The 26601-nt window shown below is 45.2% G+C and overlaps 1 protein-coding gene across 1 annotated transcript in view; it reads left to right on the top strand.

The window, feature by feature from the left end:
- The window catches only part of AFG3L2 (AFG3 like matrix AAA peptidase subunit 2), an 85921-nt gene extending 62281 nt beyond the window's left edge, over window positions 1–23640 (top strand). The window contains exons 8-17 of the mRNA XM_075314567.1: window positions 821–1091; window positions 1777–1914; window positions 2829–2982; window positions 3641–3748; window positions 3831–3956; window positions 12558–12668; window positions 14179–14294; window positions 18971–19171; window positions 20729–20923; window positions 21025–23640. Coding sequence (XP_075170682.1) covers window positions 821–1091; window positions 1777–1914; window positions 2829–2982; window positions 3641–3748; window positions 3831–3956; window positions 12558–12668; window positions 14179–14294; window positions 18971–19171; window positions 20729–20923; window positions 21025–21267 — 1663 coding nt within the window. The 3' untranslated portion in view covers window positions 21268–23640. The remainder of the gene's footprint in view (window positions 1–820; window positions 1092–1776; window positions 1915–2828; window positions 2983–3640; window positions 3749–3830; window positions 3957–12557; window positions 12669–14178; window positions 14295–18970; window positions 19172–20728; window positions 20924–21024) is intronic.
- The last annotated feature ends 2961 nt before the right edge of the window (window positions 23641–26601 follow it).

Raw genomic sequence — 26601 nt, 5'->3', positions numbered from 1 at the left:
CCACACCAGCGTACGCCGGTGTACGCTGATGTGGGCTCCCGGGGGTACATCACTCACCTGGGAGTCTGTTCGGGGAATGCATGCGGGGGGCGGGGCCAGAGCGAGCGTGCAATGCGTGAGGGGGGCGGGGCGTGGCCGAGTTGCCAATGCGTGCAGGGGGCCGGGACGAGAGGCCAATCCGTGTGAGGGGGCGGAGCCGAGGCAAGCGGCCAATCCGTGCGGGGGGCGGGGCCATGGCGAGCCCAGCGGCCAATCCACTGTTTGTCACCGTAAGGACACAATTTTGGAGCAAGACAGACAGACAGACATATAATATAATACTCAGAGACACACACATTACTAGCAAACAGGTCACAGGTGAGGATGTTACCTTTATTAACCATTCAAACCCATTTTTGTCAACTTCTGTGCATGTTATCAGGCCAACATCACCAGGGTATGTCAACTTTTGATCAGGGTCATTTGGATGTTTTTGGTTGTCATTATGATTTTAAAAAGAGAAAACAAAGTAGTTTGACAATAAATGGCTTTACCCAACCACTAACTATGAGTGGAAAATAGATTGTGTTATCATTCATATTTCTGAAAAAAAAAGAAATAAAAAAATTCTGCTGTGGTATGTAAACTTTTGAGCACAACTGTAGGAGATGGCAGCTATTACTGATGAGATTTTATGATGATGGGAGGAGGGATGAGCTAGAGGCCGAGCTCCTCTTTTATTTCCACAATTGACATTTTGATATAGCAGGAGATTTATTGTTTCTTATAAAGACTGTATATGACGTGTATGTGTTAACATGAATATTCTTTCTGTCCATAGCTCCTTTTTTCTGAACATCCTTCCAACATTCCTTATTCTTGCTTTCCTTGTATACACACTGAGGAGAGGTCCTACTGGGGGAAGAACCGGCCGCGGTATGGGAGGGCTCTTCAGTGTCGGAGAGACAACCGCCAAAGTACTGAAGGATGAGATCGATGTCAAGTTCAAGGATGTTGCTGGGTGTGAGGAGGCGAAGCTTGAGATTATGGAGTTTGTCAACTTCCTAAAGAATCCAAAGCAATACCAAGATTTAGGGGCAAAAATTCCAAAGGTAAATTTTTGGGGTTTGATACAGAAAGTTTATAATAACAAAACATGTAGCAATTTGTACTAAAGGGTTTCCCAAGATTAACATTAATGTCTGGGCCTTAAAATAGGACCTCAGTAGTTGATAAGTCAGGACTGCCAATAACCTTCATAGAGGAGCTGAGGTGCTCATGAAAGCCCATCCTCCTGCTCATTGTGTGCCGGGGCACATTGCCACATATACAGTTGTGATTGGTACTTGGCTGTGGTACCAGACAGAGCTGCAAGCGTCTATCAAGACTATACTCCCTGAAGACCTCTTTAAGATAATGATAGAAGCTGAAACATATAAGACATCTGAACTAGTTGCTCTGAATATTTTCAAAGACATGTTCTGTTGTTTCTATGTCATAAGAGAAGGGGCTAGGAGGAGAATGTGCTTAATTTATTTTAGATAATCATTTGCAGACTTTCAGTGAATAACAGATTGGCCATATAATTACAATACTAACTCCCAAATGCAATGCCACATTTGACCACCAGGCGACCCCATAAACGTAGTATTCAGCCTTATAGAATACTCTCCATACTATATTTTTCTCCAATCATTACCTGTTACGAACAATACTTTCTGTCCCCTGCACTCTTTACTTATGTATCTTTACAGTCACCTATAGTGATTTGTAGATTGACATATGGACTTTTTTCAGGGCGCTATTCTGACAGGTCCTCCTGGTACAGGAAAAACACTGTTGGCAAAAGCCACGGCCGGAGAAGCCAGTGTTCCTTTTATCACAGTCAATGGCTCAGAGTTCCTAGAGATGTTTGTTGGTGTTGGACCTGCCAGAGTAAGTTTTCACCTTCGTCCTCATGCTGATCGTGTACACCGTGTGACAAACAACATTTTATAATCGGAAAAAATGTTTCCTTTTTTTGTTCTGTAAGATTTTTTGTTCTATACTGAAGAAGAGCTGGTGTGCAGGAGAATGGGAAGAATGATTGTGGGTTTTCATAACTGGGTGTAACATTTTAATATATGTCCCTTTACTTTGGCTGATGAGCCAATTTCCCATATGAGGATTTTGAGCTTACATTGATTATGGGCTTTGCAGATAATACACAATGTGGAGATACAGAATTTGAGCAGGAGGCATATTAGAAAGTTGCTGCCGTTTATATGGTTCTCTGAATAGTTGTGAGACTTGTAATTGCATTGAAAAACGTATTGTTGCACATGCAGATCTTTTATGTGTAATAGGTCATATGTAAATCTAACATTAAAAAACAGCCCAATGTCAAAGGCCATGTCTCCCAACAGCCTTGCATGGCTCTTTTCTGAGTAGAAATATGTCTCCCAACCTCCCTCCCCTCTGCCCTATACACGTCTAAGTCCAGCCATGCATGGCTGTGTTCTGAGTGGGAATGGGTAGCAAGCCACTTATGGCCACCTTTGGCAGAGGCTTATCTTTGCTCAGAACTAAATGAATGAGCATGATGGAATCCAGCAAACCAATTGTTGAAAGTTAGAACACGCATTGGATAGTTAGCTGTTCCTGCCAAATTCTTTTAATTGTTCGAGTATGTGTGGTCAACTTATGAAGTGCTGATGACTCCCTGATGACCTCTAGACCATTAGTGTCAGAGCTGGTACTCTACTAGTGTATAATTTTTCTTGTATACATGTAGAGTCTGCCTCTAATATGTGAAATATCCAGATGGCTCATTGCGTTGACCTTAGATCCTCTCTACCCATCTATTGTAGGTACGAGATCTGTTTAGCATGGCCAGAAAGCACGCTCCCTGCATCCTCTTCATTGATGAGATTGATGCCGTTGGGCGGAAGAGGGGCCGGGGCAACTTTGGTGGTCAAAATGAGCAAGAAAACACACTGAATCAGCTGTTAGTAGAAATGGATGGTAATGTATTCTCCTACGTAATTATATCTGTGCCTCTCCATTTGTGGTCGGTGTAATTTTACAGTGGTTTAATGTGACTGATACATGAAGAGCTCTACATGCTATGGTATTTATTTAATCGTATGAACGTATATCTTACCATCATATAAAAATAAACACCAGACAATAGACAGTGATTGAAAAATATCAAAAGGATAAAAATCAAATTTGAATATCAAGATTTTCTATATATGCAATAGCGTTATCATTTACAATATAGAAATCCTTCTTGTCACCATGGTAGGATCTCAGGGGGCACTCCTCAACAATGTGCTGGATAGTTTGACGATCTGCTCCACAGTCACAGGTCGGAGAGTCAGATTTTCCCCACTTATACATAAAATCTGCACAGACGCCAAAGTTTGTTCTGATACGATTTAGAGTAACCCATGTTTTCCTTGGTAGATTGAAGCCTGGTGGAGGGTTTTGTAAATTAGGGAACATTTGGGGATCACCTTCTAGTACACAGTAGTAGAAGGTGATGTTATGGTAAATGGCAGTGCTAGGACAGAGCACTTTACGTGGTGTGTGCCCTGATGATAGTCTGCATCAATGTATAGCAGCTACTTTCCACTCGCTGGCAGGTGATAATGTCTCCATTTGGTTTACGCCCTTACAGGTTTTAACACCACAACAAATGTAGTTGTATTGGCTGGGACTAATAGACCTGATATCTTGGACCCAGCTCTCATGAGACCTGGCCGGTTCGATAGGCAGATTTATATAGGTAACGTATTACTAATCTCATGATAGAGACTTCATGTATGTGTAATTCTTAACGGCTTTGTCCATTTTTCTTCCACACACAGGCCCTCCAGACATAAAAGGCAGAGCGTCTATATTTAAAGTTCACCTTAGACCCTTGAAATTAGATAGTACATTAGATAAAGACGTCCTGTCTAGGAAACTGGCTGCTTTAACACCTGGATTTTCAGGTGAGAAGAGATATGTAACGTGTAATAAACTTTGACCTCAAAATCTGTGTATTTCAGGAATAAACTTGTGGCGTTAAAAATGTATTTTTTGCATTACTTCATCAAACTTTTCTAATAAATAGATATTAGACAACTACATTAGACTTTCAATAACATACTCCAGGCTCTCATTATTGGCTACTTCTGGACTTCCCATAGATAAGTGTCTGGGCAGTCCACATGTGTTAAAACGTCAATACAGGGTAACCATTTGCACATAATTGTGAAGCTGTGGGGGTGGGAAGCTGGCTGAGATTAAGGAAACAATGACTGCTGCATCCTCCCCCAGACAAAATGATCATGTGGTCACTGGCTGTAGGGAGGTAACTGGAGCTACTGGATTCTAGAAGTCCTAGTCAGCTCTGCTATGCAGATAAGAGGTTCACAATCCCCTGTAACTAGGGCAAATATACCAGCCTCAGTTACAGGGGAAATTAGCAACTAAAAGAATATATTAGAATGCCTCCCATTTATGACCTTATGGGGGAGACAGTGTGTAAAATAAATTAAATCAAAACTGAAAAAAAAGACTACCAGTCTGAATTGCGGTTTCTAGCCCCGCACCTATTGAAAAAAAATATGTCCAATATATAAAAAATAATTTTGATGGAAAGGGGAACACCATTTAAAATGTTTTTAGCAGTTATTTGTGATTGTGAAAAATAGACCCATCCTATTTTCCTTTACATTTTTCCCTGAAATAGGCAGAGAAAGCCATAGAAATTATAGAAAAATCACGCCTGTGTATCGCCCAAAAAAAGAACGAAAAATTATTTGAATATCCAAACAAGAAACATTTTTAGAGCCATTTAAAAGTGCATGTATGATAAAACCAGAAAATATGCCTGGTGAGGATTGAGGGAAACTGACCGGGTCATAAATTGGTAAAGGTCCTAATCACATCATGTTTTTGTTTGGTTGCGTGCACCGGTAAGAAGTGCAAATCAGTCATGTGACCACGTGTATTAGAATTTGCACACTTCAGCTCACATTACAACTAGACGTGCTCAGCCTCTTGGTGCACTTCTATTGTGATCACAGGACCGCCCACTCTCACCGGCAATACCGGTGAAGTCTACACTCACTTTCATCCCAAGCCTGGACAAGCTTGTCTTTATCTGATGAATGCTGCTGTGAGGCCTCAGTTAAATATATACATCCTGAGCCTTTTATTAGCTTTTCATTATAGCCAATGGTTGACAAATGTATGAGATGGATACCTAATACTCATCAACCCCCCACTCGTAAATGGCAGCTGTTTTAACGTATACTCAATGAAAATAACATATACATTAAACAGAAACCCAACAATGGCTATAATTGTATCTCCCGCAGGTGTCGCTTACACACCTGTTACCAGCTTTCCATGCCTATATACACTTAAGCCAACATTCCTGTTTACATTCAGTGCTGGAAGCTTGTCAGATAGTACTTATACACTTATCTGGCCATGTTAGACAACATTTGACATGTGAACTGATTTGGATGCATTGGTTAAAGGAAAAAAAGTTTAATCACTTATGGCAGATAAAGATTATGCAATGGGGGTAGACATAAAAACACAATGAATATTATGCTGATGAAAAAATTAGGCTTTATTTTTATAAAACTAAAAAAACTCTTCTAGACTGTCAAAACCAACATATGACCGTGCACAGCAATTTTCCTAGGCAAGGTCATAGTTGCCAGAAAAATAAAGATATTCACATTAGGAATGCAAAATGGATAAATGGAGAAACGTACTCAAATATTGACGTATATTCGACAGATGTTATACACCCGACATATAATTATTTACTAAAGGTATAACAGCCTGTGCATGTGCAATAGTGGTTTTTGTTTTTTTTTTTTTGTTTATATTCTTTATCACTTTGTAGTTGTGTACAGTACTGTGCAAAAGTTTTAGGTAGCTGTGATTAAAAATGCAGCAAACTGAGAATTCTTTCAAAAAGAAGAGTTTACAGTTTATTTGTAACTTACCAAATGCAAAGTGAATGAACAAAAGAGAAATCTACATATAATGAATAGTTTTTGTGTCCGCCCTTTGCCTTCAAAACTGCATCAAAGCGTCAGTTCTTCTAGAGACACTTGTACACAGTTTTTTTTTTACGAAACTCTGCAGGGAGGTTGCTCCAAACATCTTGAGGAACCACAGATCTGTGATTGTAGGCCTCTTCATGTAATTAATCCCAGACAGATGTGATGTTAAGATCAGGACTCTATGGGGTCGGATCATCATTTCCAGGACTCCTTGTTCTTTACACTGAAGATCGTTCTTTATTACATTGGCTGTATGTTTGGGGTCGGTGTGCTGCTGCAGAATACATTTGGAGATAATCAGACACCACCTTGATGTTGGTGCATGATGGATCAGTATCTACCGCTATATGTGTGCAAGTGTATCTAGAAGAATTGATGCTGTGATGCTTTTCTTTGTCGCTCCATTGGGAGACCCAGACAATTGGGTGTATAGCTATTGCCTCCGGAGGCCACACAAAGTATTACACTCAAAAGTGTAAGGCCCCTCCCCTTCTGGCTATACACCCCCAGTGGGATCACTGGCTCATCAGTTTTCATGCTTTGTGCAAGGAGGTCAGACATGCACGCATAGCTCCACTATTTAGTCAGCAGTAGCTGCTGACTATTTCGGATGGAAGACAAGAGAGCCCATACAGGGCCCCCAGCATGCTCCCTTCTCACCCCACTTTATGTCGGAGGTGTTTGTTAAGGTTGAGGTACCCATTGCGGGTACAGAGGCTGGAGCCCACATGCTGATTCCTTCCCCATCCCTGTTACAGGGCTCTGGGCGAAGTGGGATTTTAACGGTCTCCAGGCACTGAGACCGTGCTCCATCTGCAGCCCCTGGAGAAGACGCTGGATATGGAGCGGAGTATCATCAGGGACAGGCCCTGCTTCCTCAAGGTACTCTGTGTCCCCGTGCATTTCGCACGCACACCGCAGCATTGCTGGGTGTGTTAGTGCGCCGGGGACATCAGCGCTGCTGCGCTTGTGCCATTGTCTCACTTCAGCTTAGCTGAGTGGGCAGACTTATGTAGAACGGTCGCGCCGGCCGCTGGGACTGCGACGCGGCTGGGACTTGTGGTGCGCCGGGGACTTCCGCGCTGGCCGCGCTTTTACGGCGGCCGCGCTTATAAATCGAGTCCCCGGCTTTTGCGGCCTAGTTCGTTCGTTAACGCCCACAGGCCTGCCAGTCAGGGTAGGGGCGTGACGCTGCACATCACGGCAGCCCTGAGAGCTGGAGTATGTTTTGCATACTCCACCCCTCTCACTGTGTGCACTGTGAAACCGGATTCCCGCACTTTCTCAAGCACGCCCACGGCTTCCTTCTCTAACACAGGACGCCGGCAGCCATTATTGTCAGTTCTTTCTATAGCGATAAAACAGACAAGTGTGGGAAGACCCTGACAGGGATTCTGAGGTTCACACAATCGCTGTGAGCAGGCGTTTAAACGGCACTTGTGGTGCTAACCCCACTAGTGCCGAAGTGCATTGAGATATATGCTTCTACGCTATGCATTGCACTGTTTTGGTCGTACTTTTGTATATATCCTCCTTATTGTGCGGAGGAGATTACAGCATACTGTCTGTGGAAAACAGAGGTGCAGAAGCACATGTTTTCCATGCAGCCGGTACAGCAGGTACGGCTATATGGCCGGCAGGTTACATACACCCCCATTGTATGCAACTCAGCCGGAGTCTCTGCTAATGATCCAGAGGATGGGGATGAAGTCTGCAGTGTTTACTGACAGATTTTCTGAGACTATGGCTGTGATACTGGAAGCCTTGCAGTCCAGACAAGTCTCTCACACCATGAGCACTGTTGAATCATTGATCCATGGTCCCCCTCAGTGTGAACAATTACAGCTCCGAGGGTGTCACGTGCATCCCAGAGTCACGGCTCTGACACGGACGACAGTCCCAGACAGCCTAAGCGGGCTCGCTGAGCGGCCCTCAGTTTCATCGCACTGGTCAGGGTCCCGCAGGTGGACTCTCTGGGTGCTGAGGCGGAGATAGCTGCTCAGGAGTCTTATCCTGAGACCGCTCTCAATCTCGGTACACCTGATGGTGACGCCATAGTGTATTATCTTATAGCGTCCATCAATAGAATGTTGGTCATTTCTCCCTCAGCTCCTCCTGTGAAGGAGCCAGCTGTACGGCAGGAGAAATTCTATTTCAGGTATCCCAAGCGTAAATTAGGTATTTTTCTGGACCACTGCCTTCAGAGAGAGAGTCCAAAAACACCACGCTTATCCAGATAAGCGCTTCTCCAAGCGGCTTAAGATACACGTTATCCCTGCCCCTGACGTGGTCAAGGGCTGGACCCAGTGTCCCAAGGGACATCCTCCAATCTCCAGGCTTGTGGCTAGATCCATAGTTGCAGTGGAAGATGGGGCTCCACTTACAGATGCCGCTGACAGACAGATGGATCTCTGGTCGAAATCCACCTATGAGGCTGTAGGCGCGCCGTTGGCTCCAGCATTCGCAGCCATAGAGGCACTCCAAGCTATTTCAGCTTGTCTTACACAGATGGACACGGTCACACGTACATCTGTACTGCAGGTGGCATCCTTAACCTCTCAAATGTTTGCATTTGCGTCTTACGCGATTACGGCTGTCCTACACTCTACGAGCCGTACGACAGTGGCGTCCGCTCACTCCGTGTTTTTACGCAGACCCTGGTCGTTAAGTGAATGGAAGGCAGATTCTGCTTCCAAAAAAGTGCTTAACCAGTTTGTTTTTTTCTGCGGACCGACTGTTTGGTGGGCGTTTGGATGAAATCATTGAACACTCCAAGGGTAAAGATTCATCCTTACCTCAGCCCAGACAAACAAACCCCAACAGAGCAGGGGTCTCCTCGTCCAAAAAGGACTCAAAAAGATCAGAGGAGCTCAGATTCGTGGCGGGCTCAGTCACGTCCAAAACAGACAGTCTGAAAACCCGCTTCCAAGGCGGCTTCCTCAGGACTTGCAGCCTCCTCTCTTCGCATCCGCGCTCGGTAGCAGGCTCTCCCGCCTTGGCGATATTTAACTGCCATAGGTCAATGGCCGTTGGGGGAGAGACATTCTGTCTCACGGGTGCAGGATAGAGTTTAGTTCGTCCTCCAACTCGATTCTTCAGAACTTCTCCACCTCCCGGCCGAGCCGTTGCGCTTCTGCAAACGATGTGCACTTTATAGGCAGAAGGAGTGGTGACTCCGTTTCTCTTCAGGACCAAGGTCACGGTTTTTGCCCCAAATTATTTCGGGTGCCAAAAAAGGACGGGTCGTTCCGTCCCGTTCTGGATCTAAAACTGCTCAACAAGCTCGTGAGCACCAGGCGGTTCTGGATGGAATACTCCGCTTCGTCATCGCCTCAATGTCCCAAGGAGGTTTCCTAGCATCAATAGACAGGATGCTTATCTCCACGTGCCGATTGATCCAGAGCACCAGCGTTTCTGCGCTTCGTTATAGGAGACGAACACCTTCTGTTCGTAACTCTTCCTTCCTGCTGGCGACAGCCCCACGGGTCTTCGCCAAGTTCATGGCAGCAGTAGTGACAGTTCTGCACTCTCAAGGTCACTCTGTGATCCCGTATTTGGACGATTTCCTGGTCAAGGCACCCTCTTAGGGAACACTGCCCGTATGTTGCGCTGGAGACTCTCCAGAGTTTTGGGTGGATCATCAACTTTTCAATGTCAGATCCGACCCTGACCCAATCGCTACCATATCTAGGCATGGAGTTTCATACTCTCTAAGCGATAGTGAAGCTTACGCTAAATCAACAGCGTTCACTACAGACAAGGCCGCAATCTCTCCTTTAAGGACCAGTCGCACACATTGAGACGCCTCATGCACTTCCCATGTAAGATGATAGCAATGGAGGCAGTCCCTTTCGCGCAGTTTCCTCTGCGTCCACTACAATGGGACATTCTCCGCCAATGGGAGGGGGAGTCGACGTCCCTCGACAGAGACGTCTCCCTTTCTCAGGCGGCCAAAGAATCTCTCCGGTGGTGACTTCTTCCCACCTCATGATCAAAAGGAAGGTCCTTCCTACTCCCATCCTGGGTGGTAGTTACGACAGACGTGAGTCTATCAGGGTGGGGAGCAGTTTTTCTCCACCACAGGGCTCAAGGTACTTGGACTCAGAAATAATCCAACCTTCAGATCAATGTTCTGGAAAACAGAGCAGTGTATCTTGCTCTACTAGCCTTCCAGCAGTGGCTGGAAAGCAAGCAAATCCGAATTCAGTCGGACAACTCCACAGCAGTGGCATACATTTACCACCAAGGAAGAACACGCAGCCGGCAAGCCTTCCAGGAAATCCGGCAGATTCTGACGTGGGTGGAAGGCACGGCATTCACCATATCCTCAGTTCACATCCCAGGGGAAGACTGGGAAGCAGACTTCCTCAGTCGCCAGGGTATGGACGCAGGGGTATGGTCTCCTCAAGATCTGTCGCCGCTGACAGATGCCGAACGTCGACCTAATGGCGTCACGGCACAACAACATCGTCCCGGCTTCATGGCACGGTCTCATAATCTTCGATCTCTGGCGGCGAACGCCTTAGTTCAGCATTGGTCGCAGTTCTAGCTACCTTATGGGTCACGCCGCTGGCATTGTTGCCCAGAGTGCTGCGCAAGTTCAGGGCCGACTGCCGCCGCGCCATCCTCGTCGCTCCATTGGCCGAGGATGACGTGGTACTCGAATCGGTGGTACCTCACGGTGGGCCAACCGGAGGCACTACCAGACCGATCAGACTTGCTGTCTCAAGGGCCATTTTTCCATTTGAATTCTGCGACCCTCAACCTGACGGTGTGGCATTGAGTCCTGGAGCCTTGCGTCTTCAGGATTATCTCAGGACGTGGTTGCCACCATGGGACAGACTAGGATACCAACGTCCGCCAAGATTGACCACAGGATGTGGAAGATATTCTTATCTGGGTACTCGGCTCAAGGGGTTTCTCCCTAGCCGGTTCCATCGTCTATGTTTCCTTCCTTCCTGCAATCTAGGTTGGAAAATGGGTTGTCGCTCAGCTCCCTCTCGGGACAAGTCTCAGCGCTATCTGTATTTTTTCAGAAACGCCTAGCACGACTTCCGCAGGTACGCACGTTCCTGCAGGGAGTTTGTCTTCTCAGCACTCCGTACAAGCGGCCGTTAGAGCCCTGGGATCTGAACAAGGTTCTAATTGCTCTTCAGAAGCCGCCTTTCGAGCCTAGGAAAGATGTTTCCCTTTCCCACCTTTCACGGGAAGTGGCCTCTCTAGTACGGTCACGGCTCTTAGGAGAAGTTTTCGAGCTAGTAACGCTCTCATACAAATCTTACTTCCTGGTCCTTTACCAGGACAAGGTAGTTCTGCGCCCGATTCCGGGATTTCTCCCTAAGGTGGTATCCCACTCTCATCTCAATCAAGATATCGCCTCACCTTCTTTGTGTCCTCATCCAGTCCACCAACTTCAGAAAGATTTGCAGCTGTTGGATCTGGTGAGAGCACTCAGGTTCTACACGGATGCACTCTTTGTCCTTGTCGCTGGTCGGCGTAAAGAGTCGCAAGCTTCCAGATCCACCCTGGCTCGGAGGATCGAGGAACCAATTCTTGAAACCTACAGTTCTACTGGGCTTCCGGTTCCTTCAGGGCTGAAGGCCCATTCTACCAGAGCCGTGGGTGCGTCCTGGGCATTACGGCACCAGGCTACGGCTCAGCAGGTGTGTCAGGCACCCACCTGGTCGAGTCTACTTACTTTTACCAGGCATTATCAGATGCATACCTACGCTTCGGCAGACGCCAGCCTAGGTAGATAAGTCATTCAGGCGGCGGTTGGCCACCTGTAGGAGAAGGCCGTTTGACGGCCCTATCATGAGGTATTCTTTTACCCACCCAGGGATTGCTTTTGGACATCCCAATTGTCTGGGTCTCCCAATGGAGCGACAAAGAAGAAGGGAATTTTGTTTACTTACCGTAAATTCCTTTTCTTCTAGCTCCAATTGGGAGACCCAGCACCCGCCCTGTTTTCTCGGGGGGTTTTTCGGTTTTTCGGGTACACATGTTGTTCATGTGGAATGGTTTCAGTTCTCCGATGTTCCTCGGATTGAATTGGTCCTTAAACCTGTTATTGGCTTTCCTCCTTCTTGCTTTGGCACTAAAACTGATGAGCCAGTGATCCCACTGGGGGTGTATAGCCAGAAGGGGAGGGGCCTTACACTTTTGAGTGTAATACTTTGTGTGGCCTCCGGAGGCAATAGCTATACACCCAATTGTCTGGGTCTCCCAATTGGAGCTAGAAGAAAAGGAATTTACGGTAAGTAAACAAAATTCCCTTCTTTGAAAACAAAAGTAGATCACAGCAAATATTGATTTAGATTTAGATCTTCTATTTTGTTTATTCACTTTTTGCATTTTGTTGATGAAAATAATCTATGAAGACTTCTATTTCTGAAATCATTCTGACTTTGCAGCATTTTTTCTAACATTTTTGCACAGACTCTTGCACAGCACTGTATATCACTTATGATGCTATTAGATTGTCTTTTCTGGTTTTACTTCTTTTTTTTTTTTTTGTCACAGGGGCAGATATTGCAAATGTGTGTAATGAAGCTGCTCTCATCGCTGCTAGACATCTTTCTGATGCCATAAACCAGAAGCATTTTGAACAAGCAATTGAGAGAGTAATAGGAGGTAAGATGTGGGGAATGTGATGTTCTCAAGTTAGCACCTTGGTACCTTATTTATCATAAACTAAGTACAGACGCTCGGATCTTCACGCTGGTGCTAATCGTAAAAATACACATTCCCAACTGCTTGTTTTTCTAGCTTGCCACATTAGGAATGAGAGAGGGGTAAACAAACAGGTGGGAATGTGTATTTAAATACTTGGCCCCACCATGATGCACTGAGTGCCTGTACTTGATTTAAACAGTCATTCTGTGGTGACAGTCCTTTTAATCCCACAAAAGGCGCTGTCAATTTCTGACAGCGGCATTTATAATTTTCATTGTCTAAGTGGCAAGCTGTTCCATGTGCCAATGGTTCCACCCCTGAAGACTGTGCTCCTGTGAAGAACAGGCTATTGCTTGTGTCTGGCCTTTATGTGGGACAGTGAATTTTACTGTACAGTGCAATACTGTTGTTTGCAATTCATCATACAAGTGATCAGATCGCAGGTTCAAGTCCCTTAAGGAAACCAAAACAATTAGGTCAAAAAGCAAATATATGTATGTTATATTTTTTATTTATTATTGTTCTTATTATATATATTTTTTTTTTTTTGTTCAAATCATGTCTCTTGTCCCTCATTGAATATAAAGGAATTATAAAATACACATATTTTGGAAGACAGTAGAGAAAGAAAGTAATATCTCATCATGCATTAATTTGCTATCCAAAAATCTGCTTCAAAATGGTATAAATATACAAAAAAAAAAGCTCACCACACAAAAAATATGCCCTCTATAGATCTAAAAATGAAAATGTTCTAGGTATTGGAAAATAGTGACACACACAAAAAAAATATATATCATTTTTTTTTTTTTTTTTTAAACATTCCGAATTTTTATTCTTGCAACTAAGATATATAAAATTGTTGTTGTAGTCCTAAAAAAACCCCCCAAAAAACAAATAATTGTGGAATTGCTTAATAATAATATAATTAATAATGTAATTAGTCAGGGAGCTAGTCCGATTGCCATATGTGGAGTTGGGAAGGAATTTTTCCCCTAATATGGAGCTTATGGTTTGCTGGGTTTTTGCTTTCCTCTGGATCTGTGGGCTTTTCTTGATAGACTTAAGTTGACCTTCAGCCTTAAACACACACACTTAATAAATACAATATAATATAAAAATGTATACAACTCGTCCCACAGAGAAGTCCCAATATGACTGTCGACCGAATAATAGAAACATCATGGCGCTTGGAAGCGGGGGAGAAAATAAAATGCAAACAAAATAGGCTGCCAATGAAGGAATACATCCTTTGCAGCTTAACAATACGTAATTTTGTTGATGGTCCTATTTTTTGTCTAGCGGGAGCGTACAATGAATGCGGAGTGATCTTCTGCTGCCATCACAAAATGTACCAAGCATTCTACATTTGTGTAAAGAAAAATACTATTCCCCTTTCTTGCTGTATACATGTTCATAAGCGCGTTCAGTACAATATTAGTGTTCTTGTATCCTCTTCATTTTACAGGCTTAGAAAAGAAAACTCAGGTTCTCCATCCAGAGGAAAAAAAGACGGTGGCCTACCATGAGGCTGGGCATGCTGTGGCAGGGTGGTTTTTGGAACATGCTGATCCTCTTTTAAAGGTTAAATAACCTATAGTATATGTTGTGTATACAGAATCCCTACCTGGCACAATTAATGTTTTCCTGGCATTAATTTAATGTGTATGGCCACTTTAGGCCATAAATTCAGTAAATAAGTTGGTATGTCCCCACCTTTGGGGACTATTTATTATTTAGCTTTTCATGCATGTATTTGAGGCTAAAAATATTTTTTTGCAATTTGGATTTTATTACAAATGTTGCATTTTCCATGCTTTTCCTGTCCCTGCACATTCTATTGTGATGTGAGCAGAAATCAACTGAGGAGAGGTGAGAAATATGGAAAAGTAAGAGTTACATTTCCCCATCAGATCATCATAGCGGATTGGCTGACGGGTTCTCGAATAACCCATTTTGCAGCCAGCAGTACACTGAGCAACACAGGAGCCACTGAAGGCAAAATGTACAATTTTTTTTTTTTAAACCCCAGTTACATGTATTTAAAGAAGGAAAAGAGAGAGCTCCCACTGTTGTCCAACTTAGAAAATCAGATGACCTTTTGAAAAAGGTCCGGCAAGAACTTGCTGATCACTGGGGTCCTGGTGCCGGGTCTGAGGAAGTCTGACAAATTTAATTTATTAAAATGACCAGTCTGTCTAATACTCATATTTCTTTGTCGCTCCATTGGGAGACCCAGACAATTGGGTGTATAGCTTCTGCCTCCGGAGGCCACACAAAGTATTACACTTAAAAGTGTAAACCCCTCCCCTCTGCCTATACACCCCCCCGTGCATCACGGGCTCCTCAGTTTTTATGCTTTGTGTTGAAGGAGGATGGAGTTTCATACTCTCTCAGCGATGGTGAAACTTCCGCTGGACAAACAGCGTTCACTACGGACAGGGGTGCAATCTCTCCTTCGAGCCCAGTCGCACCCCTTGAGGCGCCTCATGCACTTCCTAGGGAAGATGGTGGCAGCAATGGAGGCAGTTCCATTTGCGCAGTTTCATCTGCGTCCACTTCAATGGGACATTCTCCGCAAATGGGACAGGAAGTCGACGTCCCTCGACAGGAACGTCTCCCTTTCTCGGGCAGCCAAGGCCTCCCTTCAGTGGTGGCTTCTTCCCACTTCTTTGTCGAAGGGGAAATCATTCCTACCCCCATCCTGGGCTGTGGTCACGACGGACGCGAGTCTGTCAGGGTGGGGAGCGGTCTTCCTCCACCACAGGGCTCAGGGTACCTGGACTCAGCCAGAGTCCTCCCTTCAGATCAATGTTCTGGAGATAAGGGCAGTGTATCTAGCCCTAAAGGCGTTCCAGCCGTGGCTGGAAGGCAGGCAGATCCGAATTCAGTCGGACAACGCCACGGCGGTGGCATACATCAACCACCAAGGCGGCACACGCAGTCGTCAAGCCTTCCAGGAAGTTCGGCGGATTCTGCTGTGGGTGGAAGCCACAGCCTCCACCATCTCCGCAGTTCACATCCCGGGCGTAGAAAACTGGGAAGCAGACTTTCTCAGTCGCCAGGGCATGGACGCAGGGGAATGGTCTCTTCACCCGGACGTGTTTCAAGAGATCTGTCGCCGCTGGGGGAAGCCGGACGTCGACCTAATGGCGTCCCGGCACAACAACAAGGTCCCGACATTCATGGCACGGTCTCAAGATCACAGAGCGCTGGCGGCAGACACATTAGTTCAGGATTGGTCGCAGTTTCGGCTGCTGTATGTATTCCCTCCTCTGGCACTACTGCCCAGAGTATTACGCAAGATCAGGTCCGACTGCCGCCGCGCCATCCTCATCGCCCCAGACTGGCCAAGGAGGTCGTGGTACCCGGATCTGTGGCATCTCACGGTGGGTCAACCGTGGGCACTACCAGACCGTCCAGACTTATTATCTCAAGGGCCATTTTTCCATCTGAATTCTGCGGCCCTCAACCTGACTGTGTGGCCATTGAGTCCTGGATCCTAGCGTCTTCAGGGTTATCTCAAGAGGTCATTGCCACTATGAGACAGGCCAGGAAACCAACGTCCGCCAAGATCTACCACAGGACGTGGAGGATCTTCTTATCCTGGTGCTCTGATCAGGGTTTTACTCCCTGGCCATTTGCCTTGCCCACTTTTCTATCCTTCCTTCAATCCGGAATGGAAAAGGGTTTGTCTCTCGGCTCTATTAAGGGACAAGTCTCGGCGCTCTCTGTGTTTTTTCAAAAGCGTCTAGCCAGGCTTCCGCAGGTCCGCACGTTCCTGCAGGGAGTTTCCCACATAGTCCCTCCTTACAAGCGTCCGCTAGAACCCTGGGATCTGAACAGGGTGCTAACGGCTCTTCAGAAACCACCTTTCGAGCCAATGAGAGATATTTCTCTTTCACGCCTTTCGCAGAAGGTGGTCTTCCTAGTGGCAGTCACATCACTTCGGAGAGTGTCTGAGCTAGCTGCATTGTCATGCAAAGCCCCCTTCCTGGTGTTCCACCAGGACAAGGTGGTTCTGCGTCCGGTTCCGGAATTTCTCCCTAAGGTGGTATCCCCTTTTCATCTCAATCAGGATATCTCCTTACCTTCTTTTTGCCCTCATCCAGTTCACCAATGTGAAAAGGATTTGCACTTGTTAGATCTTGTGAGAGCACTTAGACTCTACATTTCTCGTACGGCGCCCCTGCGCCGCTCGGATGCGCTCTTTGTCCTTGTCGCTGGCCAGCGTAAAGGGTCGCAGGCTTCCAAGTCAACCTTGGCTCGGTGGATCAAGGAACCAATTCTTGAAGCCTACCGTTCTTCTGGGCTTCAGGTTCCTTCAGGGCTGAAAGCCCATTCTACCAGAGCCGTGGGTGCGTCATGGGCATTGCGGCACCAGGCTACGGCTCAGCAGGTGTGTCAGGCGGCTACCTGGTCGAGTCTGCACACTTTCACAAAACACTATCAGGTGCATACCTATGCTTCGGCAGATGCCAGCCTAGGTAGGCGAGTCCTTCAGGCGGCGGTTGCCCACCTGTAGGAAGGGGCCGTTTTACGGCTCTATTACCGAGGTATTCTTTTACCCACCCAGGGACTGCTTTTGGACGTCCCAATTGTCTGGGTCTCCCAATGGAGCGACAAAGAAGAAGGGAATTTTGTTTACTTACCGTAAATTCCTTTTCTTCTAGCTCCTATTGGGAGACCCAGCACCCGCCCCTGTTCCCTTCGGGCTGTTGTTCTTTTGTGTACACATGTTGTTCATGTTGAATTGTTCTGGGTTCATGGTTTCAGTTCTCCGAACATCCTTCGGATTGAATTTACCTTAGACCAATTTATAAGTTTCCTCCTTCCTGCTTTTGCACCAAAACTGAGGAGCCCGTGATGCACGGGGGGGTGTATAGTCAGAGGGGAGGGGTTTACACTTTTAAGTGTAATACTTTGTGTGGCCTCCGGAGGCAGAAGCTATACACCCAATTGTCTGGGTCTCCCAATAGGAGCTAGAAGAAAAGGAATTTACGGTAAGTAAACAAAATTCCCTTCGTCCCGGGGTCCCATAGACCTACTTTTGCCTAGGAACAGCAGCACCCCACCTTCAATTCGATCGCAACCTTATATCTGAAACCAAACAACATCCTTAATTTGGTATTTTGGATAATGTTCTTAATAATATTTTGGTGCAATTATATATAACATATATTATGACAATGACATAATTTTTGCAGAAATGATTTTGTTGCTGGTTAGTAGATAGTGGTATGAAACAATAGCTGAGGGTATAATAATTAGTTAGCAGTGTATGATCACCTGGATTTTTGACAGACAGTAGACCTGTAGATGAGGGTAACGTATTATTATAGCGCCATTTATTCCATGGCACTTTACATGAGAAAAGGGGTACACATAGTATGGACAAGTACAATAAACAAAACAAGTCACAGACTGGACCCTGAGGACCCTGCCTGCAAGGGCTCACAGTCTACAAGGGTTGAGTGAGGATACAATAGGTGAGGATTGAGATGGTCGTGCGGCGTTATATCAGACTGACGGTTACGGCAGGTTGTAGGCTTGTCGGAAGAGGTGGGTCTTCAGGTTCCTTTTGAAGCTTGTCAGGGTGGGCGAGAGTCTGATATGTTGTGGCAGAGCATTCCAGAGTAAGGTGGAGGAACGAGAGAAGTCTTGGATGCGGTGGTGGGAAGAGGAGATGAGAGGGGAGCAGAGAAGGAGATCTTGTAAGGATCAAAGGTTACTTGCAGGTAAGTACCAGGAGACTTGGTCACAGATGTATGGAGGAGACAGATGGTGGATGGCTTTGTATGTCATGGTTAGGGTTTTGAACTGGAGTCGTTAGGCAATGGGAAGCCAGTGAAGGGATTGGCAGAGAGGAGAGGTCGGGGAGTAGCGGGGAGACAGATGGATTAGTCAGGCAGCATAGTGTAGAGTACATTGTAGGGGTGCGAGACTGTTAGAAGGGAGGGCAGAGAACAAAAAGTTAAAGTTTTGAACAAATACTTTTTTTTTTTTTTCTTTTTTCTTCCCTCTTATAATGAATATATATGAACTGTCAATTATTTTATGTCGTCTACATCCTTGTAAATCCTTAGCAGTTTACAGATTACATGACAACCTATTATCTAATCTAAACATGCAGGGTCACACGTCTGCTGGTGTACCTGATTGCAGAAAGCTGTTGTTTTTTTTTTTTTTGCCAGAATTTTCACATTTTTTATTATTTCGCATTTTGGACTTTTGCCTAAGAATTCTGAATTGTCTTCCAGGTTTCTATCATACCACGAGGAAAGGGGTTAGGATATGCACAGTATTTACCTAAAGAACAGTATCTATATACAAAGGAGCAGCTGCTGGATAGGATGTGCATGACTCTGGGCGGCCGTGTCTCTGAGGAAATATTCTTTGGGAGAATTACAACTGGAGCTCAGGATGATCTGAAGAAAGTGACACAAAGTGCCTATGCACAGGTGGGTCGTTGCATAGGAGGGACTTTGCTCCAGTCATACTACTTACCACAGTCGTGAAGTAAAGAGAACCCATTCTAGGATATAGATCAGGTTAAAGGCGTTCTCTGGCATTTAAACTCTACAAGGGAAGGACAGCCTGAAGAAAAAAGAGCTGCCACACTGACAGCCTCCAACACCAGTAACGAAGATTTCAGAGCAGAAGTTGCCTAACCTAGCAGCCAATCTGTGGCCTCCACAGTCAGGTCACTGGTCATTGTGATGTTGTCATTTTCAGTTCAGTGGCGAATATTAGAACAGATTTAACAGGCCACTAGAGAAGGGCGAATAGAAACTTTTCGTGTTCAGATAATTCTTACCGATTTCCGATTTTAATCTAGTATTCGTCACGACAAGAAAAATGCTCCGGTTGCAAATTGACTTGAATTAGGTTCGTTATTCATGACGAATACTGGAATAGTACTGAATAATCCGAACGTGAATAGTTACTATTCACTCATCACTAAAGGGCATTGTTTTTATTCTCCATGCTGTCTTTCTGGTAAATTAAAAAAAATTATACTGGAGAACACCCTGTAGATACTGACACAAAAGACTACAGGTCTCCATTGTCCTGCATGCAGCATTCAAAGGCACATGCGCCAATCCTAGTGGTTGGGGAGAACATTTTAATACCTGGTGTAACTATTTTATCTATTGAAGAGGTTTTCCAATATTTGACCCCCTTTCATATGTTCTAACTCTTCCTAGCAAATAGTTTTCTAATATTTTTATTACTTGCACTTCTGGGAGTGCAGCAATGTGTGGGTCATATAGTCCTCTGTTGTCATTCAGGCTCTGCCACTTCTGATCTGGGAACTAGAATCGGACAAAATGAGAGGAACTGGTCATTGGGGGGTCCAGGGCTACTTTTCAATGAGTGACATCATTCTGAGCATGCATGCTCAGATCATAGACTTCACTCTCCTCCCCTCCTCTGATCCTTCCGATGCTTTGGAGTGGACCCCTTCAGCTGACAAGTGCTGCTTGTTATTAGAAAGTATATTGCAGAACTTTTTCAGCTTAAAGGGCTAGCGCCTCAAAAGGATTCAAGCAGAGGAGAAGAGGGAAGCCTGATCTTACTGTGTTGATGCTTTGGCATGTTGGTCTTCAAGCTGAAAAGAGCTGTGATGTGCTGCTCATCATTAGAAAGCATATCACAACGCTTGTCAGATAAAGGGACCGCGTTCCAAAGCTTTGGCAGGATCCAAGCAAAGGAGGAGCGTGCAGTCTGTGATCTGAGTACGCATGAGCAGACTGCTGACACTCATTGACATGTAGCCCCCTTTCCCTACCATAGATGTTCTCTTAATTTCGTCCAGTTCCGATCAAAAGTAGCAGATCCTGAATGACCATAGAAGAATATATAACCCACACAGAGATGCGATCATAGAAGCAGCGCAGGTAATAAAGTATATTAAAAACGGATTTAAGTTAAAACATATGAAAGGGGGTCAAAATAGTAGTAGAAATCCTGTTTAATGCACTTTCTACACAAAAGTCCATCTTTGTTTTTTGTAGATAGTCCAGTTTGGCATGAGTGATAAAGTTGGCCAGGTTTCATTTGACCTTCCTCGTCAAGGAGAAATGGTGTTAGAAAAGCCTTACAGCGAGGCCACGGCGAGACTCATTGATGATGAAGTTCGAATACTGATTAACTCTGCGTATGAAAGGACTGTGACACTACTTAAGGAGAAGAAATCTGATATAGAGAAGGTAGGTCATTTCGCAAGGCAGCTTTTTTTTTATTCCTTCTCATCTTGTGTTCCAGGTGAAACCATAGTTTGATTTCCCATTTTATTTTATTTTTTTTCTAGGTTGCTCTTCGCCTTCTAGAAAAGGAGGTGCTAGATAAGAGTGATATGGTTGAACTTTTGGGGCCAAGACCATTTGCTGAAAAATCTACATATGAGGAATTTGTAGAAGGTACGGGAAGCATTGAAGAGGATACAACACTTCCTGAGGGTCTGAAGGACTGGAACAAGGAGCGCGAAAAGGAAAAAGAGGAATCAAATGATGAGCAGATAGCCCGCCATATCCGTACAGAAATGCCATTTTGACGTACTGTTCGATATCTGCATTTTAAGATGGACAAAGTTTTTGGGGGGTTTTTTCTTTTCCCTCTTGTAAACAGAATTTAAAGTAGTTGTCAGACCTCTAGAAAAAGTTTTAGTCCTCGATGGCTTAACAACAACATAATCATCATCATCATTCACACTTGCCTACCCTACTGTCACCCAGTGGATCCAGTCATAATGTCCCTCTAATGTCCAAATGTTAGAGTCCCTTAACTGCTGCGGTCTCAGAATAGACCACAGCTGCTGAACCCATGGGGGTGACAGCTGGTGACTGATTTTATTATTTTTAAGCCATTCTTGGCACTTGTACGTTTTTTTCTAGTGACTAGACAACTCCTCTAAAGGGAATCTGTCCTTAAGATTAACACCCCACTCCCCCACCAAACTACATATTTGCACACAGGCCATTGAAGGCTAAATCTATCAGCACCTTCATATCTGTGTTTCTGTATTCTCTAGAAATCACAGTTTACGTCCATATTCAAATTAGGCATTACATGCTCTATGTGTGACAGCACTTAGAGGTTTTCCCACGAACAATGTTGAATTTAATCAATAGATCTTAGAATAATTTCCACAATTGGATGTGTTTAAAAAAAAGAAAGAAATAGAAATAAAATGTTGCTGTCTTGCGATAATCTTATATATGTGCTCCTGCTCTGTACTGTGTAATGGCCGTGTCTGACCATACAGGGACATGTTCTGATTATACCACAGCTCCTTGGCTGGGGAGGAACCAAAAGAGTATACAGACACTACCTCAGGAGATCATAGATTATTCTTTTTGTGAGGTAAAACATTTCTCTGCCTGTTTTTGAAAAAAAAATATTTTACCTCTAAGATTTATTTGCAATCCTGTGCTGTCATGTCTGTATACTTTTTATCCTTTATCCTCTGCCCAGGAACTGTGGTATGATCAGACCATGTCCCTGTACGGTCAGACACAGCCATTACACAGTACATAGCAGGGACACATATAAGATTATCTCAGCACAGGAACATTGTTTTAAACATCGTGGAAATTATTATTATTCCAAGATCTGTTGATTAAAAGGGTTTTCCCATGGACAAAGTCAATTTTAAAGAGTCTCTGCCTGCTCAGGTTGATGGATCACTCAGTACCAGCCTCTTCAGCTTGAATAATTACACTGTCAGTATGATGTCAGGCAGCAGGAATGGTAGTTGTAAAATGAGCTATAAATCGGGCTACTGAGGCTGGTGCTGAGCGGTGAAACAACTTGGGAAAGCAGTGGTTCCTCAAGTGCTCTGTCCCATTCATAGCACTTAATGCCTAATGTGCATGTGAATTAAAACTGATTTCTCGGGAACGCAGTGCCCATATATGCGGTTTGGGGGTTGATCGTACTATCGAATTCCCTTCTAAAGAAATTAAAGGAAAAAATCTTAATGTGAAGACTACACCTTTGGCATACTATGAGTATGCATTGTCCTAAATTATGGACAGTGGAAGACATATTGCTGAAATCCTACATTTATTTATTGGTTAGGAAGACATGGTGAGGGATGCACATCTAAATGCGGATAAGAATATCTGATTGAATTATCTGATTTTTGGACTACGTTCTTATATAAAAACGAAAACTAATACGAGATTATACGAAGTGAGGGTTTATAGAGATTAATTTCCATAAGTCATGTATTTCTAAGGTCTGCATTGTTTATGTGGACACACAAAACTAAGTGTAACCGGTGTTTTAATTTTTATTTAATAAATCAATAGTCCACATGAAAATAAGCAACTTTGTGATATATCTTAATCAGATAAATTTGCTTTTTTCTCTGCCAGAATTCTCAATTCTGAGGTAAAATCTGTATTCAGTGAAGACTTCCCCATTACTGAGATAGGAGATGGCAGATTGATGAGACTGTCTTCACTGAATATAGATTTTGATAATGACTGGTCAGTTCTGGCAGAAAAAAAAGCTAATTTGTCTGCCAAGATATATTACAAAATTGCTTATTTCAATAGTAGTGTTGACTTATGAAATAAACAATAAAATTAAGGTTATGCTTTAAGCTTTAGATCAGTCTGGGAAAACAACCCTCATCAAATGATAATCATTTATTGTATAATGGTGATTTTATTGCACTTAATGCACAAAACACTCTCTGCAGACGGTGCCAAGCCGTAGACCATCCACATTTCCACAACAGGAAGAAAGTACTTGATTGGATACCAAAAATAAGAGTGGGTTTGCTTGTACATAGATGTGAATGTATTTTCTGCTGTATAAATGTTCCATGTATTCAGATAAACTAGACATATTACAGTATGGCGGATGTCTTGATGCCATTTTTTTTTATCTGGGAAATAAATATACAGTGAATATGCAACTAGTCTTACTTTCTTCTCTGCCCATTCAAAGCAGAATCCCTGTAATGTAACAAAAAAGCAGATGTGCCACAGGCTATAAAATAAAACCGCGGCATGCATTGATCTGATTTTTTGAATCTGCTCATGTGATAGAAGGATTTTTGTGTACTCACTGTAAAAATCTTTCTCTGAGTCTTCATTGGGGGACACAGGACTGTGGGTGCTGTGTCCCCCAATGAAACGAAAGAGAAAAATCCATTTATGCTCAATGTTTTAACTGGAGTAGATTCACAAAAGCCACTCTGAGCTTCTATGAAATATCATGTTTGGGGATTACTTGGCTCTTTGCAGGGGTCTAGGGAAGTAAACTGCCCCCTTTTAAGATCCTAAATATGACACTTGACGTATTACCATTGGCGGCAGACCACACCGCTCCTATAGATCCCGTGCGTGGAGGAACTCATGCTGGACGGCCTCACTCCAGTCTGCCCAGTTATGTAAGCCTTGTTCCAGCAGTAAGTTCCGCACATTCAGCTAGTCAGTAAACTAAAAGAAGCCTATTGGCCCGCCAAGTCTTCTGTGACTCTACCAATGGGCAAGAGGGGGTGGGTGCGGACATAATTTCTTTGTATACCACTGCAACTTGACGAACGTGGCTTGCATCTAATTTGAGCCACAGAAATCAATAATATGCAGCTGGTCACTGAGCAGAATGACCTCATATCCTCCAATGAAGACAAACAATCTATGCTGTTTTACCTGCTTTTCTTTATCGTTCCTATGGGAGACCCAGACATTGGGTGTATAGCTTCTGCCTCCGGAGGACACACAAAGTACTACACTAAAAAGTGTAGCTCCTCCCTCTGAGCCTATACACCCCCTGGAGGACCAGATCTAGCCAGTTCATTGCTTTGTGTTCAGGAGGCATACATCCACACATGCATTCTCATCTGATTTTTCATTTTTGGAAAGAGTTTGAAGAAAAGCGGGTCCAAGTCTGGACCCCCGGCATGTCCCTTCTCACCCCACTGTGTCGGCGGTGCTGTTAAGGTTGATTCCAAGGCTGGAGCCTTACATGCCGCATTCCGTCACCATCCCTCGGGCTCTGGCTTGAAGTGGGAGCCAGCACGGTTCTCCATGCTTTGCAGGAGACCGGTCTCCATCCGCAGCCCTTCAGGATCCTGCTGGACGGAGCACTCATCCCCAGGGACTTGGAACCCTGCGTCTCAGCAAGCTAAGTACCTGAGACGTTTATATTCTGGGGGTCCCTGTACTTTATTATGGTGGGAGAGTGTGCTGAGTGAGTTTTCTGACATTTCCGGCCGGTTCTCTGGCTGTCACCTGAGAACCGCGCCGATGGTGCCTGCGCGCCGGCTGCACCGCTCAAATTTAGGCCCCGGCTTCGCCGGAGGCCTACTTTTGGTTTCACTGCCCTCACATGTCATTCATGCAGAGGGACAGTGCGGCTCCGCCCAGCGGCCGTTCTGCACAGGGGAGGGACACTCCTCACTGGGTACATGTCTCCTCCCCTGTAAGTCTCTTTGGCCCTCCAGATCCCGCTCTCAGAGTTGGTCCCGCCCCCTCTCCTCGCTCCGGCGTCATTTTATCAGCGTTTTCTCTGCGATCAGCACTGGCTGCAGCATCCCTGCTGAGGTGCTTGGGTGTTCGGGCTTCGGGATCTGGAGGGCACACAACACCGCCCCAACGGTCTGGTAAGCTACAACCTCTGGTTGTGGGCCTCTGTATATACTCTCTGGGGGTCACTCTGGCAGAGCCCCCACTTCAGCAGCATGTCTCACACGAGGAGCAAGGCTCCAAAGCTATATTCAGTATGCACTGCATGTAAGCTCGTGCTGCCTGATCCGAGCACATATCCACATTGTGATGCCTGCTCTAACCTGACAATGCCTCAGCCTGGAATCGCATCCACGTGGTCCCTCCGGCTGCTCCGGCTCCTGTGGCTGAACCCCCGGCTTGGGTAGAATCCTTATCTAGGTCTATCTCCCAGTCTTTTGCCGACTCCATGGGACAGCTGTCCCGGACTTTGCTGAACATGCATCAGCCCCCTTCACAGGGTCCCTCTGCTGCTAGGGCTCTCTCAGCGGAGCTCACAGAGGATTCTTCATCTGGTCCCAGGCCCCGTCCTCCTAAGAGGAGACGTAGGGCTCTCTCCCCTTCCTTGTCCCGCGGCTCTGTTTCAGAGGCTGACTCGCGGGACGAGGAGGATGCCTTTACAGGGGGCTCGGAGGCTACCTCCATGTGCCCCATTGATCTGTCCGAAAGTGACTCAGATGTTAGTGATTTGATTGCGTCCATTAATTCTGTTCTGGACCTCAATCCGCCAGTATCAGAGGAGCAACCCTCTCTGGCAGAAAAGCACCAGTTTACCTCGCCTAAGAGGACAAAGAGTGTGTTCTTTAACCACTCCAGTTTTCAGGCTGCTGTGACCAAGCCTAGGGCCTGTCCTGACAAACGCTTCCCAAAGCGTGGTTCTGATGACCGTTTTCCCTTTCCACCTGAGGTGGTCAAGGAGTGGGCTCATTCACCAAAGGTAGACCCCCCCGGTGTCTAGACTCTCAGCCCGGACCGTGGTATCAGTGGCTGATGGCACCTCTCTTAAGGATTCCACTGACCGCCAGGTTGACCTTCTGGCCAAATCTGTATATGAGGCGGCAGGGGCCTTGTTCTCCCCATCTTTTGCAGCAGTGTGGGCTCTCAAAGCCATCTCTGCTTCTCTAGAGGAGATGCATTCCCTCGCCAGGGAATCTATGCCCGAAATGGTTGCCTTAACTTCCCAAGCTTCCGCTTTTTCATCCTATGCCATGTCTGCCATGCTGGAGGCTTCTCACCGCACTGCGGTGGCTTCGGCTAATTCCCTCGCTATCCGCAGGATCTTGTGGCTTCGAGAGTGGAAGGCAGATGCTTCTTCAAAGAAGTACCTTGCTGGGCTCCCTTTTGCTGGGTCCAGGCTATTCGGTGAA

This window comes from Anomaloglossus baeobatrachus, chromosome 6 (genome assembly GCF_048569485.1).
Source record: "Anomaloglossus baeobatrachus isolate aAnoBae1 chromosome 6, aAnoBae1.hap1, whole genome shotgun sequence".
Taxonomy (NCBI): domain Eukaryota; kingdom Metazoa; phylum Chordata; class Amphibia; order Anura; family Aromobatidae; genus Anomaloglossus; species Anomaloglossus baeobatrachus.
Note: the sequence above shows the minus strand (reverse complement) of the source record. Positions and strands in the feature narration are given on the sequence as shown.